Source organism: Hypanus sabinus, chromosome 6 (genome assembly GCF_030144855.1).
Source record: "Hypanus sabinus isolate sHypSab1 chromosome 6, sHypSab1.hap1, whole genome shotgun sequence".
In the NCBI taxonomy this organism is placed as follows: domain Eukaryota; kingdom Metazoa; phylum Chordata; class Chondrichthyes; order Myliobatiformes; family Dasyatidae; genus Hypanus; species Hypanus sabinus.
In genome coordinates this window covers 128017644-128037001 of record NC_082711.1, presented here as the reverse complement: position 1 = coordinate 128037001, position 19358 = coordinate 128017644, and the positions used below count along the sequence as shown (strand labels likewise).

The 19358-nt window shown below is 43.5% G+C and overlaps 1 protein-coding gene across 1 annotated transcript in view; it reads left to right on the top strand.

Annotated features, from left to right (window-relative positions):
• Positions 1-17873: 17873 nt before the first annotated feature.
• The window catches only part of ncf1 (neutrophil cytosolic factor 1), a 127777-nt gene continuing 126292 nt past the window's right edge, over positions 17874-19358 (top strand). Inside the window, exon 1 of the mRNA XM_059972903.1 lies at positions 17874-18159. Coding sequence (XP_059828886.1) covers positions 18088-18159 — 72 coding nt within the window. The 5' untranslated portion in view covers positions 17874-18087. The remainder of the gene's footprint in view (positions 18160-19358) is intronic.

The window sequence follows — 19358 nt, the reverse complement described above, 5'->3', positions numbered from 1 at the left end:
CTTTAAGCCATTTTATTTCCTTCATCGTAAATTCTTCGGGCAAGGCATATTTCGGCTGGGATCAGCAGTAAGGTCATGTCATCGAAGAATTCGTTACTTCAGGAAAGTCTCTCCTTACTGACTGTGTAAATCATTTGGATTTCTGCATTTATTGCTTTAAGAACTGTGTTTGCATTTATCGCTTTCAGAACTGTTCAAGTTGCCGTAGAGCCGTTAACTTCCAAGTTAAGTTAGTCGTTTGTTTACTTTTGGTTTCTTTATTGGGCAGTGTTTAATAAATACTTTATTTGTTTATTAAAAACATGTCTCAATTTTATATTCATTGTTGCCGTGCCATAACAGGGGAAACATGAAATATGAAAGCAAGCTAGCAAGCTAGCAAAGCGGATTGTAAAACTTTTTCAAGTATGCTCAAATAAATAAAAGAGAAATGAGAGTGGATATGGAACCACTGGAAATAATAATGGGGGACAAGGAGATGGCAGATGAACTAAAAGAGTATTTTGCATCAGCCTTCACTGTGGAAGACACTAGCAGTGTGCCAGATGTTGTAGTGTCTGAAGGAAGAGAAGGTGCTCAAAAAACTGAAAGACATAAGGGTACATAAGTCACTGGGTCAAATGAACAACAACCTAGGGTTCTGAAAGAGGTAGTGGTAGAGATCGTGGAGGCAATAGGTTATTGGTCTCTGGCATGGTGCCAAAGGGCTGGAAAATTGAAAATATCACTCCACTCTTTAAGAAAGGAGGAAGGCCGCAGCAAGGTATTTATAGATCAGTCAGCCTGACCTTAGTGGTTGGGAAGATGTTGGAGTCAATTACTAAGGATGAGGTTAAGAAAGACTTAGAACACAGGACAAGATAGGACAAAGTCAGCATTGTTTCCTTAAGTGAAAATCTTGCTGGACAAACCTGTTGGGAATTCTTGAGATTAGAAGTAGGATAGATAAAGGGGATGTAGTAGATGTTGTGTATTTGGACTTTCAGAAGGCCTTTGACAAGGTGCCACACATGGGGCTGCTTACAAAGTTAAGAGCTCATGATATTACAGGAAAGTTAATGGCATGATTAGAGCATTGCTGACTGGTAAGAGGCAGTGAGTGGGAATGAAAGGATCCTTTTCTGGTTGGCAGTAGGTGAGTAGTTGTGTTCCGCAGGGCCGGTGTTGGGGCCATTTCTTTTTTATGCTGTTTATCAATGATTTAGATGGAGCAGATGGCTTTATTGCCAGGAAGTGCTGAGGAAACAGGTAGACCTTAGACTTGGACAGATTAGGAGAATGGGTAAGACAGTGGAAAATGAAATACAGTGCTAGAAAATGCATGGTCTTGCACTTTGGTATAGAAATAAATGTGTGGACTATTTTCTAAACAAGGTGAAAATGCAAAAAATTGAGATGCAAAGGAACTTGGGAGTCCTTGTGCAGAACATTCTGAAGGTTAACTTGCAGGTTGAGTCGGTGATGAGGAAGGCAAATGCAATATTACCATTCATTTCAAGAGGTCTAGAATCCAAGAACAGGGATGTGATGCTAAGGCTTAATAAGACACTGGTGAGGCCTCACCATTGTGAACAGTTTTGCTCTCCTCATCTAAGAAAAGATGTGCTGGCATTGGAGAAAGTTCAGAGGAGGTTCACAAGGATGATTCCAGGGATGAAAGGGTTATCATACGAGGAATGTTTGATAGCTCTGGTTCTGTACTCACTGGAATTTAGACGGTTGAGGGCGTGATCTAATTGAAACCTTCCAAATGTTGAAAGGCCTAGGCAGAGTAGATGTGGAAAGGATGTTTCCCATGAAAGGGGCACAAGAGGGTTTCCCAAAAGAGGGCACAGCTTCAGGATAGAGGGGCGTCCATTTAAAACACAGATGTGGAGAGATTTCTTTAGCCAGAGCGTGGTGAATTTGTGGAATATGTTACCACAGGTAGCTGTGGAGGCCAGGTTGTTGAGTGTACTTACGGAAGAGCTTGACAGGTTCTTGATTGGACATGGCATCAAATGTTATAGGGCGAAAGCTGGAGTGGTGGGGTTGAGGAGGGGATAAAGGAATCAGACATAATTGAATGGCAGAGCAAACTCAATGGGCCAAATGGTTTAACTCTGCTCATATGTCTTATGGTCTTATTCAAGATTCTATCAACTTTTTCCTTAAATGCACCCAATAACTTGACTTCTACAGCAGCCTACGGCAACAAATTCCACAGATGCACCAATCTCTGGCTGAACAAATTCCTTATCTCCATTCTAAAAGGATGTCCCTGTAACCTGAGGCTGTGTCCTCTGGTCTTAGACTTCCCTACCATAGGAAACATCCTCTCCACATCCACTCGATTAAGGCCCTTCACCATTTGATAGGTTTCAATGAGGTCAATAGACAATAGGTGCAGAAGTAGACCATTCGGCCCCTCGAGTCTGCACCACCATTCTGAGATCATGGCTGATCATTCACTATCAATACCCAGTCCCTGCCTTGTCCCCATATCCCTTGATTCCCCTATCCATCAGATATCTATCCAGCTCCTTCTTGAAAGCATCCAGAGAATTGGCCTCCACCGTCTTCCGAGGCAGTGCATTCCACACCTCCACAACTCTCTGGGAGAAGAAGCTCTTCCTCAACTCTGTTTTAAATAACTGACCTCTTATTCTCAATCCATGCCCTCTGGTACTGGACTCTCCCAACATCTGGAACATATTTCCTGCCTCAATCCTATCAAATCCTTTAATTATCTTAAACGTTTCAATCAGATCCCCTCTCAATCTCCTCAATTCCAGCGTGTACAAGCCCAATCTCTCCAATCTCTCTGCGTAAGACAGCCCTGCCATCCCAGGAATCAACCTAGTGAATCTATGCTGCACTTCCTCAATTGCCAGAATGTCCTTCCTTAAACCTGGAGACCAAAACTGTACACAATATTCCAGGTGTGGTCTCACCAGGGCCCTGTACAAATGCAAAAGGACATCCTTGCTCTTGTACTCAATTCCCCTTGTAATAAAGGCCAACATTCCATTTGCCCTCTTCACTGCCTGTTGCACTTGCTCATTCTTCTGAATTCTAGTGAATACATGCCCAGAGCCATAAAGCATTCTTCTTATGACAAGCTATTCAAAGCTGGAATCACTTTCATGAAGCTTTACAATGTCAGCACATCCTTTCTTAGATAAGGGGCCCCAAACGGCTTACAATTCTGGGTGAGGCCTCACCAGTGCTTTATAAAACCTTAATATTACATACTTGTTTTTATATTCTAGTCCTCTTGAAATGAATGCTAACATAACATTTTTCTTCCACCTGCAAATGAACTTTTAGGGAATCCCGCACAAGGACTTCCAAGTCTCTTTGCAGCTCAGATTTTTGAATTTTCTCTCTATTTAGAAAATAGTCTGTCCTTTTATTTTTTGTACCAAATTGCATGACCATACACTTTCCGACACTGTATTTCATTTGCTACTTCTTTGCCTATTCTCCTGTTCAGTCTAAGTCCCTCTGTAGCCTCTCTACTACCACAAATCTACCTGCTTCTCCACCTATCTTTGTATCATCCACAAACTTTGCCACAAAGCCATCAGTTCCATCATCCAAGGCATTGATATACGACGTAAGGAGAAGCAGTCCCAGTAGAGACTCCTATGGAACACCACGAGTCACCGGCAGCCAACTAGAAAAGGCGCCCTTTATTTTCACTCTTTGCCTCCTGCCAATCAACCACTGCTTCATCCATGCTAGTTTCTTTCCTATAATACCATGGACTCTTAACTTATTAGGCAGCTTCATGTGCGACATCTTGTCAAAGGCCTTCTGGAAATACAAGTACACAACATCCACTATTCTCTTTTGTTTATCTTGTTCATTATTTTTTCAAGGAATGCCTACAGATATGTCAGGCATGAAAACCATGATAACTATCATGTGCCTCCAAATAGTCCAGAACCATGTCCTTAACAATCAATTCTCAACAACTTCCCAACCATTGAGGTCAGATTACCTGGACTATAAGTTTCTTTTTACTACCTCTCTCCCTTCTTGAAGAGTGATGTGACATTTGCAATTTTCCATTCCTTGGCAACCATGCCAGAATCAATTGATTCTTGAAAGATCATTACTAATGCCTCCCATAATTTCTTCAGCCACCTCTTTCAGAACCCTGGAGTGTAGTCTTTCTGGTACAGGTGATTTCAAGTCAAGTCAAGTCACTTTTATTGTCATTTTGACGATAACTGCTGGTACAGTGAATAGTAAAAATGAGACAACGTTTTTCAGGACCATGGTGTTACATGACACAGTACAAAAACTAGACTGAACTATGTAAAAAAACAACACAGAGAAAGCTACACCAGACTACACAGGATTACATAAAGTGTACAAAAACAGTACCGGCATTACAATAAATAATAAACAGGACGATAGGGCAAGGTGTCAGTCCAGGCTTCGGGTATTGAGGAGTCTGATAGCTCGGGGGAAGAAACTGTTACATAGTCTGGCCGTGAGAGCCCGAACGCTTTGGAGCCTTTTCCCAGACAGCAGGAGGGAGAAGAGATTGTATGAGGGGTGCATGGGGGCCTTCATAATGCTATTTCCTTTGCGGATGCAGCGTGTAGTGTAAATGTCCGTGATGGCGGGAAGAGAGACCCTGATGATCTTCTCAGCTGACTTCACTATCCGCTGCAGGGTCTACCTACCTTCTGACCTTTCTGTTTCCCAAGAAACTTTTCCTTAGTAATGGCAAATTTGTACACTTCCAATTCCTGACACTTTTAAACATTAGGCATAGTGTTGGTGTCTTCCATGGTGAAATAGTTCATCTGACATTTCCTTGTCCCCTATTACTACCTCTCCAGCATCATTTTCCAGCTGTCTGCTATCCACTTTTGACTCTCTCTTACACATTATGTATCTCCAGAAACTTTTGGTACCCTTTTGGTATTATTATTGGCAATAGTCATACTATTGGCTAGCTTACCTTCTATGTTTAATCTCTATATTTCTGTCAGCTCCCCCAAGATCCGACTATTACAAGAATCACCACTAGTAATAGTGATCAGGGAGGCATGGAGAGAACCTGTAATTACCGCCAAGTAACTTTATTGTCTCAATGGAAAATCATGAGAATTTACACAACTGAATAACTGTGTACGCACCAGCTAGGTTTTCCTGACCTTCCACAAACAGTCAAAGAATAGTAAAGATGATACCAGCTAAGAAGGAATTTTTGCTGCTGGCCACATGCTCCTTGTAGTCCCATTTCAAATCCTCATATCTCTGGGGCACCTCACGTCTACAATGGTGAATCTCCTACAGGGTCATCGCTGTTTTGCATCTTGACCAGTTGAAGTGTTACGTTCAAGTTTTATTGGCTAAAGGTCATGTGTCTGCTCTTTAATGCCTTTTTATTGGCTCTGCTCCAAGCCAGCATCCATTTTTTGCATTCTTCCTAGCAAGTGACAATTGGTAATTTATGGCTCTTTGCTTTCAAACAGCAACCAGCTTGAATCATGCAGGGTAAACACAGACCCCAACAGTCACAAACTGTATGTAATATCCAACCAAAGAACACCTCACAAATAACTTCCTATTTGGAAATGATTCCTAGTCCAGCAGATTACATGAAACACCAATGTATCTACTTTAAAAGAAACACAGATCAAACTAAGCAATAAGCTCACAAAATAGCATCCTTCATTCCCAAGTACATATGAGGAGGAAAGGCAATCTGATTCATTCAAATTAATTGATTTGTAGACTGTAGTTCTTTTTGGCCAACACTACCTTGCACCTATTTACAATGTACAGTTGCAAATTACTAACCTGCATATTTTATAAATGTAAGGTGCCTTTAGAAAATCCCCATGGACTTACACACTATGCACACTCAGCACCTGAGATCAGGATTGAACTCCACTGTCCAGCACTCTAAAGCAGCTTCTCTATCAGCTGTGCTACTGTGTCTCCATGAGACCATAAGACTTAGAGCAGAAGTAGGCCATTCAGCCCATTGAGTCTGCTCCACCATTCAATCATGGGCTGATCCAATTATTACAATCATCCCCATTCCCCTGCTTTCACCCCATTCCCTTTGATGCCCTGGCTAATCAAGAACCTATCAATCTTTGCCTTAAATGACCTGGCCTCCACAGCCACTTGTGGCAACAAATTTCACAAATTTACCATTCTCTGACTAAAGAAGTTTCTCTTCATCTCAGTTCTGAAAGGACATCCTTCAATCCTGAAATCATGCCATCTTGTCCTAGAATCCCCCACCATGGGTAATAACTGCCATAACAAATCTGTTCAGGCCTTTTATCATTCGGAATGTTTCTGTGAGATCCCCCCTCATTCTCCAGAACTCCAGGAATACAGCCCAAGAGCTTCCTGGTCCATACGTTCCTCCCCACAGATCTCCCACCTGGCATTTATCCCTGCAAACATAAGTGCTACACCTGTCCCCACACCTCCTCTCTTACCACCATTCAGGGCACCAAACAGTCCTTCCAGGTGAGGCAACACTTCACTTGTGAGTCTGTTGGGGTCATCTATTGCTTCCGGTGTGGCCTCCTCTACATTGGCGAGACCCAATGCAGAATGGGAGACCTCTTCATTGAGCACCTCCGCTCCGTCTGCCACAACAGACAGGATCTCCTGGTTGCCACCCATTTCAACCCTGCTTCACATTCCCATTCAGACATGTCAATAGATGGCCTCCTCTACTGCCATGATGAGGCCAAACTCAGGTTAGAGGAGCAACACCTCATCTACCGTCTGGGTAGCCTCCAGCCCCTTGGTATGAACATTGAGTTCTCCAACTTCCGGTAATTCCCTCCCTCTCCCTTCCCCCATCCTAACTTCACTCTGCCTCCTCCTCCAGCTGCCTATCACCTCTCTCATGATTCTTCCTTCTTCTACTACCCATAGTGCTTTCCCTTACATTCCTTCTTGACCTTTCCTGCCTATCCCCTCCCTGCTTCCCCTCCCCCACCCCTTGATCTTTCCCCTTACTGGTTTTTCACCTGGCACCTACCAGCCTTCCCCCTCCCTCCATCCACCCACCTTCTTTATAGGGCTCCTGCCCCTTCTCTTTTCAGTCCTAATGAAGGGTCTCAGCCCAAAACGTTGACTGCTCGTTTCCACGGATGCTGCCCAACCTGCTGAGTTCCTCCAGCGTGTTGTATGTGTTGCTTTGACCACAGCATCTGCAGTGTAATTTATGTTTAGATGGGTGGAGTTTGTTAGGTGTGTTCAGGAAGGTTTCTTGACACAACATGTAGATAAGCCTACAAGAGGAGAGGCTGTACTTGATCTGGTATTGGGAAATGATCCTGGTCAGGTGTCAGATCTCTCAGTGGGAGAGCATTTTGGAAATAGTGATCACAATTCCAATTCTATCTCCTTTACCATAGCATTGGAGAGAGATAGGAACAGACAAGTTAGAAAAGCATTTAATTGGAGTAAGGGAAATTATGAAGCTATCAGGCAGGAAATTGGAAGCTTAAATTGGAAACAGATATTCTCAAGGAAAAGTACGGAAGAAATGTGGCAAATATTCAGGGAATATTTGTGTGAGGTTCTGCATAGGTATGTTCCAATGAGACAGGGAAGTTACAGTGGGGTGCAGGAACTGTGATGTACAAAGGCTGTAATAAATCTGGTCAAGAAGAAAAGCAAAGCTTACAAAAGGTTCAGAGAGCAAGGTAATGTTAGAGATCTAGAAGATTATAAGGATAATATAATATAATTGGATACATACATGGAATTATCATGCAGTGGCCATTACGGAGACTTGGCTGGCACCAGGGCTGGAATGGATTCTCAATACTCCTGGATTTCAGTGCTTTAAAAGGGATAGAGAGGGGGGGAAAGGGGAGGAGGGGTGGGATTACTGGTCAGGGATACTATTACAGCTGCAGAAAGGGTGGATAATGTAGCAGGATCCTCTTTTGAGTCAGTAGGGTGAAAGTCAGGAACAGGAAGTGAGCAGTTACTCTTTTGGGGTATCCTATAGGCCCCCTGGTAGCAGCAGAGATACTGAGGAGCAGATTGGGAGGCAGATTTTGGAAAGGTGCAACAATAACAGGGTTGTTATCATGGGTGACTTTAACTTCCCTAATATTGATTGGCACTTGATTAGTTCCAAGGGTTTAGATGGGGCAGAGTTTGTTAAGTGTGTCCAGGATGGATTCCTGTCACAGTATGTTGACAGGCTGACTAGGGGGAATGCCATACTAGATCTAGTATTAGGTAACGAACCGGGTCAGGTCACAGATCTGTCAGTGGGTGGGCATGTGGGGGGACAGTTATCACCGCTCCCTGGCCTTTAGCATTATCATGGAAAAGGATAGAATCAGAGAGGACAGGAAAATTTTTAATTGGGGAAGGGCAAATTATGAGGCTATAAGGCTAGAACTTGCGGGTGTGAATTGGGATTATGTTTTCACAGGGAAATGTACTATGTACATGTGGTTGATGTTTAAGGATCTTTTGCAGGATATTAGGGATAAATTTGTCCCAGTGAGGAAGATAAAGAATGGTAGGATGAAGGAACCATGGGTGACAAGTGAGGTGGAAAATCTAGTCAGGTGGAAGAAGGCAGTATATATGAGGTTTAGGAAGCAAGGATCAGATGGGTCTATTGAGGAATATAAGGTAGCAATAAAGGAGCTTAAGAAGGGGCTGAGAAGAGCAAGAAGGGGGCATGAAAAGGCCTTGGTGAGTAGGGTAAAGGAAAACCCCAAGGCATTCTTCAATTATGTGAAGAACAAAAGGATGACAGGAGTGAAAATAGGACCGATTAGAGATAAAAGTGAGAAGACGTACCTGGAGGTCATGGAAGTGAGGGAGGTCCTCAATGAATACTTCTCTTCGGTATTCACCACTGAGAGGGAACTTGATGATGGTGAGGGCAATTTGAGTGAGGTTGATGTTCTGGAGCATGTTGATATTAAGGGAGAGGAAGTGTTGGAGTTAAAATATATTCGGATGGATAAGTCTCTGGGGCCTGAGGGAATATTCCGCAGGCTGCTCCACGAGGCGAGGGAAGAGATTGCCGAGCCTCTGGCTAGGATCTTTATGTCCTCGTTGTCCACAGGAATGGTACCGGAGGATTGGAGGGAGGAGACTGTTATCCCCTTGTTCAAAAAAGGTAGTAGGGATAGTCCAGGTAATTATAGACCAGTAAGCCTTACGTCTGTGGTAGGAAAGCTGTTGGAAAAGATTCTTGGAGATAGGATCTATGGGCATTTAGAGAATCATGGTCTGATCAGGGACAATAAGCATGGCTTTGTGAAGGGCAGATTGTGCCTAACAAGCCTGATAGAGTTCTTTGAGGAGATGACCAGGCATATAGAGGAGGGTAGTGCAGTGGATATGATCTACATGGATTTTAGTAAGGCATTTGACAAGGTTCCACACAGTAGGCTTATTCAGAAAGTCAGAAGGCATGGGATCCAGGGAAGTTTGGCCGGGTGGATTCAGAATTCGCTTGCTTGCCTCTTCCCCAGGGCACCACTGCTCAGTAGAAGAGGACATGGCTTTAAGTTAAGGGGAGGGAAGTTCAAGGGGGATATTAGAGGAAGGTTTTTAGAGAGTGGTTGCTGTGTGGAATGCACTGCGTGAGTCAGTGGTGGAGGCAGATACATTAGTGAAGTTCAAGAGACTACTAGACAGGTATATGGAGGAATTTAAGGTGGGGGGGTTATATGGGAGGTAGGGTTTAAGGGTCGGCACAATTGTGTGGGCCGAAAGGCCTGTAATGTACTGTACTATTCCAGAGCAGGAAGGAGTTCCTGCTTTAAGAAGGGAATTAGGAGAGCTAGAAGGGGCCATGAGAAAGCCTTGTCAGGCAGGATTAAGGAAAACCCCAAGGCATTCTACAAGTATGTGAAGAGCAAAAGGATAAGACATGAGAGAAAAGGACCAATCAAATGTGACAGTGGGAAAGTGTGTATGGAACCAGAGGAAATAGCAGAGGTACTTAATCAATATTTTTCTTCAGTATTCACTATGGAAAAGGATCTTGGTGATAATTGTGATGACTCGCAGCAGATTGAAAAGCTTGAGCATGTAGATATTAAGGAGTATGAAAAATATATTATATCTAACTAATATTATATCTAAAAAAATTATATCTAACTTATTTTCAGCCCTCTTTTATGGACCAAGGCTTTGTGTTATGAAAAACAAAAGGTATAACATGTTTTCGTGATTTAATTTTAGATAATAGCTTTATGTCCTTTGAACAGTTGTCCAATTAATATTATTTGCCTAAAACCCATTTTTTTAGATACTTACAAATTAGAAATTTTTTGAATAATATGTTACAGTCCTTTCTGAATTTATGTCCAATGGATATTACGGAAAAAATTCTAGCTTTGAATCCTTGTCAGAAGGGTTTAGTAGCCATCATTTAAAATATGATTATGAAAATACAACCAGGGATATCAGATAAAATTAAGAAGGAATGGGAAAAAGAACTTCATTGTCTTTTACCCACAGAGCAGTGGGAGAAAATTTTATAGTTAGTTAACTCCTCTTCATTTGCGCTAAACATGCCCTAATACAATTTAAGGTTGTACGTAGGGCTCACATGTCCCAGGACAAACTTGCTCAGTTTTATTCTTATGTTAATCCAGTCTGCGACAGATGTCAGTCTGAAGTTGCCTCATTGACTCTCATGTTTTGGTCTTGTCCCTGTTTGCAAAATTACTGGAAAGATATTTTTGGTATTATTTCAACAGTTTTGAATATTAAGTTGCAACCTCATTCTATTACTGCAATTTTCGGTTTACCAATGATGGATAATAGTCGTTTATCCCCCTCAGTCCGGCGGATGATTGCATTTGTCACATTCATGGCTCGAAATCTATCCTATTGAATTGGAAAGAAATTAATCCTCCAGTTACATTTCAGTGGTTCTCTCAAACTATTTCCTGCTTGAGTTTAGAAAAAATCAGAAGTGTCATTTTTGACCCTTCAGTCAAATTTGAAGAAACCTGGAGACCATTTATCCAACATTTTCATGAGTTAAACTGACCTTTCCCAGACCTTATTCTTATTATCTTTAATTATTTGGATAGAGGTGCAGAGTTATTGACACTACTGTGTATACTTGATATAATACAATAGCCCACGTTGGGCAGATAAGTTGCTTTTTTTTGTTTTAAATTTTTCCATTTTTTTGTAACCTACTATGAGTTCGGGAGGCTATTATATTTGGATTATTAACTGTTTGTATTTGTATTCTAACCTATTAATTATGTACTCACAAGCTCTCTGTACTCGATATTTTTCTTATTATGCTTGTATGAAAATTAATAAAAAGATTTAAAAAGAAACTATGTGCTGGAGCTTTTGGAAAGCATCAAGTTGGAGCACAGCTGTCCCTGATGACTACACCTGCAAAAGGTGCATCCAGCTGCAGCTCCTGACAAACCGAGTTAGGGAACTGGAACTGGAGCTGGATGAACTTCAGATCATTCGGGAGGCAGAGGCAGAAATAGACAGGAGTTTCAGGGAGATAGTCACCCCTAGGAGTCAGGAGACAGGTAGTTGGGTGACTGTCAGGAGAGGGAAGGGGAATAGACAGGAAGAGCAGAGCACCCCTGTGGCCGTTCCCATCAACAATAAGTATACCGTTTTGGATACTGTTGGTGGGGACGACCTACCAGGGACAAGTAGCAGTGGTTGCGTCTCTGGTACCGAGACTGGACCCTCAGCTCAGAAGAGAAGGAGGGAAAAGAGGAGAGCAGTAGTGATAGGGGATTCGATAGTTAGGGGACAGATAGGAGGTTCTGTGGGAGAGATCGAGAATCCTGGATGGTCTGTTGCCTCCCTGGTGCCAGGGTCCGAGATATCTCAGATCGACTTCTCAGTATTCTCAAAAGGGAGGGTGAGCAGCCAGAAGTCGTGGTCCATGTAGGGACCAATGACATGGGTAGGAAGAAAGAGGAGGTCCTGCAAAGAGAGTTTAGGGAATTAGGTGCAAAGTTGAAGGACAGGACCTCCAGGGTTGCAATCTCAGGATTGCTACCTGTTCCACGTGCTAGTGATGTCAGAAATAGGAAGATAATACAGCTAAATACATGGCTAAGGAGGGAGGGCTTCATGTTTCTGGACAATTGGACCTTGTTCCAGGGAAGGTGGGACCTGTTCCGAAGGGATGGGTTGCACCTGAACTGGAGGGGGACTAACATCCTTGCAGGAAGGTTTGCTAGTGCTGCTCTGGGGCTTTAAAATAGATTTGCAGGGGGAGGGGAACCAGAGTGTTAGAGCAAATACTGAGGTGGAGGAGGATAAAGGTCATTTGAAAGCTGCAAATATAGTGCACGGAGTAAAGCCAGCTGTAACGTATAAAGAGGCTTTGAGGAAAGAGAAGCAGAATAAAGGGCATAAGGGTAGTAAGGCAGAAGGGCTAAAGTGTGTGTACTTCAATGCAAGAAGCATCAGGAGCAAAGGTGATGAACTGAGAGCTTGGATACATACATGGAATTACGATGTAGTGGCCATTACGGAGACTTGGTTGTCACCAGGGCAGGAATGGATTCTCAATATTCCTGGATTTCAGTGTTTTAAAAAGGATAGAGAAGGGGGAAAGGGAGGAGGGGTTGCATTACTGGTCAGGGATACTATTTCAGCTGCAGAAAGGGTGGGTAATGTAGCAGGATCCTCTTTTGAGTCAGTATGGGTAGAAGTCAGGAATAGGAAGGGAGCAGTTACTCTACTGGGGGTATTCTATAGGCCCCCTGGTAGCAGCAGAGATACCAAGGAGCAAATTGGGAGGCAGATATCGGAAAGGTGCAACAATAACAGGGTTGTTATCATGGGTGACTTTAACTTCCCTAATATTGATTGGCACTTGATTAGTTCCAAGGGTTTAGATGGGGCAGAGTTTGTTAAGTGCATCCAGGATGGATTCCTGTCACAGTATGTTGACAGGCTGACTAGGGGGAATGCCATACGAGATCTAGTATTAGGTAACGATCCGGGTCAGGTCACAGATCTGTCAGTGGGTGAGTATCTAGGGGACAGTGATCACCGCTCCCTGACCTTTAGCATTATCATGGAAAAAGATAGAATCAGAGGGGACAGGAAAATTTTTAATTGGGGAAGGGCAAATTATGAGGCTATAAGGCTAGAACTTGCAGGTGTGAATTGGGATGATGTTTTTGCAGGGAAATGTACTGTGGACATGTGGTCGATGTTTAGGGATCTCTTGCAGGATGTAGGGATAAATTTTTCCCGGTGAGGAAGATAAAGAATGGTAGGGTGAAGGAACCATGGGTGACAAGTGAGGTGGAAAATCTAGTCAGGTGGAAGAAGGCAGGATACATGAGGTTTAGGAACCAAGGATCAGATGGGTCTATTGAGGAACATAGGGAGAAAGGAGCTTAAGAAGGGGCTGAGGAGAGCAAGAAGGGGGCATGAGAAGGGGAGTAGGGTAAAGGAAAACCCCAAGGCATTCTTCAATTATGTGAAGAACAAAAGGATGACAGGAGTGAAGGTAGGACCGATTAGAGATAAAAGTGGGAAGATGTGCCTGGAGGCTGTGGAAGTGAACGAGGTCCTCAATGAATACTTCTCTTCGGTATTCAGCAATGAGAGGGAACTTGATGACGGTGAGGACAATATGAGTGAGGTTGATGTTCTGGAGCATGTTGATATTAAGGGAGAGGAAGTGCTGGAGTTGTTAAAATATACTCTGACGGATAAGTCCCCAGGGCCTGATGGAATATTCCCCAGGCTGCTCCACGAGGCGAGGGAAGAGATTGCTGAGCCTCTGGCTAGGATCTTTATGTCCTCGTTGTCCACGGGAATGGTACCGGAGGATTGGAGGGAGGCGAATGTTGTCCCCTTGTTCAAAAAAGATAGTAGGGATAGTCCATGTAATTATGGACCAGTGAGCCTTACGTCTGTGGTGGGAAAGCTGTTGGAAAAGATTCTTAGAGATAGGATCTATGGGCATTTAGAGAATCATGGTCTGATCAGGGACAGTCAACATGGCTTTGTGAAGGTCAGATCGTGTCTAACAAGCCTGATAGAGTTCTTTGAGGAGGTGACAGCCATATAAATGAGGGTAGTGCAGTGAATGTGATCTACATGGATTTTAGTAAGGCATTTGACAAGGTTCCACAAGGTAGACTTATTCAGAAAGTCAGAAGGCATGGGATCCAGGGAAGTTTGGCCAGGTGGCTTCAGAATTGGCTTGACTGCAGAAAACAGATGGTTGTTGTAGAGGAGTACATTCGGAATGGAGGGTTGTGACTAGTGGTGTCCCACAAGGATTGGTTCTGCTACCTCTACTTTTTGTGATTTTCATTAGTGACCTGGATGTGGGGGTAGAAGAGTGTGTTGGCAAGTTTGCAGTCGACACAAATGTTGGTGGTGTTGTAGATGTGTAGAGGATTGTCGAAGATTGCAGAGAGACATTGATAGGATGAAGAAGTGGGCTGAGAAGTGGCAGATGGAGTTCAACCTGGAGACGTGTGAGGTGGTACACTTTGAAAGGACAAGTTCCAAGGCAGAGGACAAACTAAATGACAGGATACTTGGCAGTGTGGAGGAGCAGAGGGATCTGGGGGTACATGTCCACAGATCCCTGAAAGTTGCCTCACAGGTAGATAGGATAGTTAAGAAAGCTTATAGAATGTTAGCTTTCATAAGTCGAGGGATACAATTTAAGAGTCATGGGGTAATGCTGCAGCTCTATAAAACTCTGGTTAGGCCACACTTGGAGTACTGTGTCCAGTTCTGGTCGCCTCACTATAGGAAGGATGTGGAAGCATTGGAAAGGGTACAGAGGAGATTTATTCAGATGCTGCCTGATTTAGAGAGTATACATTATGATCAGAGGTTAAGAGAGCTAGGGCTTTACTCTCTGGAGAGAAGGGGGATGAGAGGAGACATGATAGGAGTATACAAGATATTAAGAGGAATAGACAGAGTGGACAGCCAGCGCCTCTTCCCCAGGGCACCACTGCTCAGTACAAGAGGACATGGCTTTAAGGTAAGGGGAGGGAAGTTCAAGGGGGATATTAGAGGAAGGTTTTTCACTCAGAGAGTGGTTGGTGCGTGGAATGCACTGCCTGAGTCAGTGGTGGAGGCAGATACACTAGGGAAATTTAAGAGACTACTAGACAAGTATATGGAGGAATTTAAGGTGGGGAGTTATATGGGAGGCAGGGTTTAAGGGTCAGCACAACATTGTTGGCCAATGTGCTTGTACTGAGCTCTATTGCTCTATGTTCAATGCATAAGTTGCCGGGCCCGGATGAGATGTACCCCAGGCTACTGTGGTAGGCGAGGGAGGAGATTGCTGAGCCTCTGGCGATGATCTTTTCATCATCAATAGGGATGGGAGAGGTTCCAGAGGATTGGAGGGTTGAGAATATTGTTCCTTTATTCAAGTAAGGGAGTAGAGACAGACCAGGAAATTATAGACCAGTGAGTCTTACCTCAGTGGTTTGTAAGCTGATGGAGAAGATCCTGAGAGGCAGGATTTTTGAACATTTGAAGAGGTACAATATGATTAGAAATAGTCATCATGGCTTTGTCAAGAGCAGGTCATGCCTTACAAGCCTGATTGAATTTTTTGAGGATGTGACTAAACATATTAATGATGAAAGAGCAGTAGATGTAGTGGATATGGATTTCAGCAAGGCATTTGATAAGGTAATCCATGCAAGGCTTATTGAGAAAGTAAGTAGGCAGAAAAGCTTGTCCACAGAAGGCAAAAAGTGGTTGTAGACGAGTCATATTCTGCATGAAGGTTGGTCACTAGTGGAGCGCCTCAGTGATCTGTTCTGGAACTCTTACTCTTCATGATTGTTATAAATGACCTGGATGAGGAACTGGAGGGATGGGTTAGTAAGTTTGCTGATGACACAAAGGTTGGAGGTGTTGTGGATAGTGTGGAGGGCTGTCAGAGGTTATAGTGGGACATTGATAGGATGTAAAACTGGGCTGAGAAGTGGCAGATGGAGTTCAACACAGATAAGTGTGAAGTGGTTCATTTTGGTAGGTCAAATATGATGGCAGAATATATTATTAATGGTAAGACTCAGCAGTGTGGAAGATCAGAGTGATCTTGGGGTCCGAGTCCATAGGACACACAAAACTGCTATGCAGGTTGACTCTGTGGTTAAGAAGGCGTAAGCTGTATTGGCCTTCATCAGTTGTGGAATTGTATTTAGGAGCCGAGAGGTAATGTTGCAGCTATGTAGGACCCTGGTCAGACCCCACTTGGAATTCTGGTCACCTCACTACAGGAAGAATGTGGACACTATAGAAAGGGTGCAGAGGAGATTTACAAGGATGTTGCCTGGATTGGGGAGCATGTCTTATGAGAATAGGTTGAGTGAACTTGGCCCTTTCTCCTGGGAGCAATGGAGGATGAGAGGTGACCTGATAGAGGTGTATAAGATGATGAGAGGCATTGATCATGTGGATAGTCAGAGGCTTTTTCCCAGGGCTGGAATGGTTGCCACAAGAGGTCACAGATTTAAGGTGCTGGGGAGTAGGTACAGGGGAGATGTCAGGGGTAAGTTTTTTACTCCAAGTGGTGAGTGTGTGGAATGGGCTGCCGGAAACGGTGGCGGAGGTGGATCCGATAGGGTCTTTTAAGAGATTTTTGGACAGGTACATGGAGCTTAGAAAATTAGAGGGCTATAGGTAAGCCTAGTAATTTCTAAGGTAGGGATATGTTCCGCACAACCTTGTGGGCCGAAGGGTCTGTGTTGTGCTGTAGGTTTTCTATGGTGTATGTTCTAATATTATTTCTTATACACAGATCCACACCGCCCCTCTGCTACTAATCTATCTTTCTGATACACCGTATATCCTTGGACGTTCAGCTCCCAATGGCAGGCATCCTTTAGCCAAGTTTCAGAGATGGCCACAACGTCCTATTTACTAATGTGTAGCTGAATTTCAAGATCATCCATTTTATTCCCTGTGTTGTGTGCATTCAAATACGACACCCTCAGTCCAGCACTTGCTGCTTTCTGTTTTAACTGTCCCATGCCTCTACTGCCCTGTAACTCATGCCACTGGCTTTGATTAAGCCTCATCAAAATCTTTCTATAATCCCTGTTGCACGCTATCTTTGATTTATTTTGTTTTCCCCTTCCTCAACCCGATCATTCTGGCTCCCATCCACCTGTCAAGTTAGTTTAAACCCTCCCTAACAGCTCTATTCAATGTGCCCCCTAGGATATTGGACCCCTTTGGGTTCAGGTGTAACCCGTCCTTTTTGTACATGTTGTACCTCCCTCAGAAGAGGCCCCAGTGATCCAGGAATCTGAAGCCCTGCCCCCCACACCAGTCTCAGCCATGCATAAATATACCCGATCATGCTATTCTTGCACTCACTAGCACGTGGCACAGGCAGCAATCCTGAAATTATTGCCCTAGAGGTCCTGCCTGTCAGCTTCCTCTCCCTGAATTCTCCCTTCAGGACCTCCTCCCTTTTCTACTTATGCCATTGGTACCAAGACTTCTGGGTGATCACCCTCTCCCTTCAGAATACTCTGCACCCGATCGGAGACATCCCATACCCCGGCACCTGAGAGACAACACACCATGCGGGGTATCTCTATCAGGCTGACAGAACATCCTGTCTGATCCCCTGTGAGGATCTCACACAATATCAGATGCTTGCCTCTGGAATTCAGATCGTTTGGACAGAGGTAGGAATGCCAGCAGCCTCAGGGGGGCTGACATGCTTGCTGGATGGAGCAAGGATCCAATACAGTTTCTGCTTTCCAAACCAGACGATTATTTCAGTAAAAATAACAGATGGTCACAAAATGAAATTGCAGTTTCATTAGGTGCTTTCACTTCTCTATTTTGAGAGGGAGAGGAAAGTCCCCAGGACTTTGAGACAAGTCACAAAAACTGAATCTCAGTTTGCACAGGAGTACAAGATTTGTCTCAGCCTGTTAGTACAAGCTGCAAGTCCAAATTGTACTTTGAAAGCGATAAGAGGTGTGGAGGGAATTAACTGATTTATCCGCTCCAGGACACAAGCCAAGCAGCAGCAGTCTGGTGTTGGGGTGAAGTGTTTACGGGCTGCAACAGCTTTGAGATTTATTGACATCTAGAATGGAGGAGCCACACGTCAGACATGTCGAGGTGCTGGGATTTGAGAAGAGATTTGTCCCAAGTCAGCATTATGTGAGTACAAGTAGGAAATGGATATTTCGATATCACTATTCTTTCATTATGACAAGTGAATCTGTGTTTCTCTTCTTACTCAGAGGGAGGGAGGCAAAAGAGGTGAAGGCTTTGGCAATGCTGATCTGAAATAGTGTCACGGCTGCAGAAAAGGAGAACATGGAGGGATTGTTTACTGAGTCTGTGGGTGGAAGTTAGAAACAGGAAGGGGTCAATAACTCTACAGGGTGTTATTTTTAGACCACCCAGTAGTAACAGGGACATTGAGGAGCAGATAGGGAGACAGAATTTGGAAAGGTGTAATAATAACAGGGTTGTTGTGGTGGGAGATTTTAATTTCCCAAATATCAATTGGCATCTCCCTACAGCAAGGGGTTTAGATGGGGTGGAGTTTGTTAGGTGTGTTCAGGAAGGTTTCTTGACACAACATGTAGATAAGCCTACAAGAGGAGAGGCTGTACTTGATCTGGTATTGGGAAATGAACCTGGTCAGGTGTCAGGTCTCTCAGTGGGAGAGCACTTTGAGATAGTGATCACAATTCTATCTTCTTTATTGTAGCATTGGAGAGGGATAGGAACAGACAAGTTAGAAAAGCATTTAATTGGTGTAAGGGGAAATATCTAGTTATCAGGCAGGAACTTGGATGCATAAATTGGGAACAGATATTCTCAGGAAAACGTACGGCAGAAATGTGGCAAATGTTCAGGGGATATTTGTGTGGAGTTCTGCATAGGTGCATTCCAATAAGACAGGGAAAGGATGGTAGGGTACAGGAACCATGGTGTATAAAAGTCTGTTGAAAATCTAGTCAAGAAGAAAAGAAAAGCTTACAAGAGGTTCAAAACACTAGGTAATGATAGAGATTTAGAAGATTATAAGGTTAGCAGGAAGGAGCTTAAGAATGAAATTAGGAGATCCAGAAGGGGCCCTCAGAAGGCCTTGGTGAACAGGATTAAAGATAACCCCAAGGTCTTCTGCAAGTATGTGAAGAGCAAAAGGATAAGACGTGAGGGAATAGGACCAATCCAGGGTGACACATAACCCATAATGAATTATTTAAGCAAACAAAGAATGCTTAATCAAGCAGTACATTTACAATATTACTCAAATATTACAAAATAATTAAATACACCGGAAATATTAAATACACATCATCCAAATCATTAAAAGATGACAAGCAACAGTGGACTCAGCACCA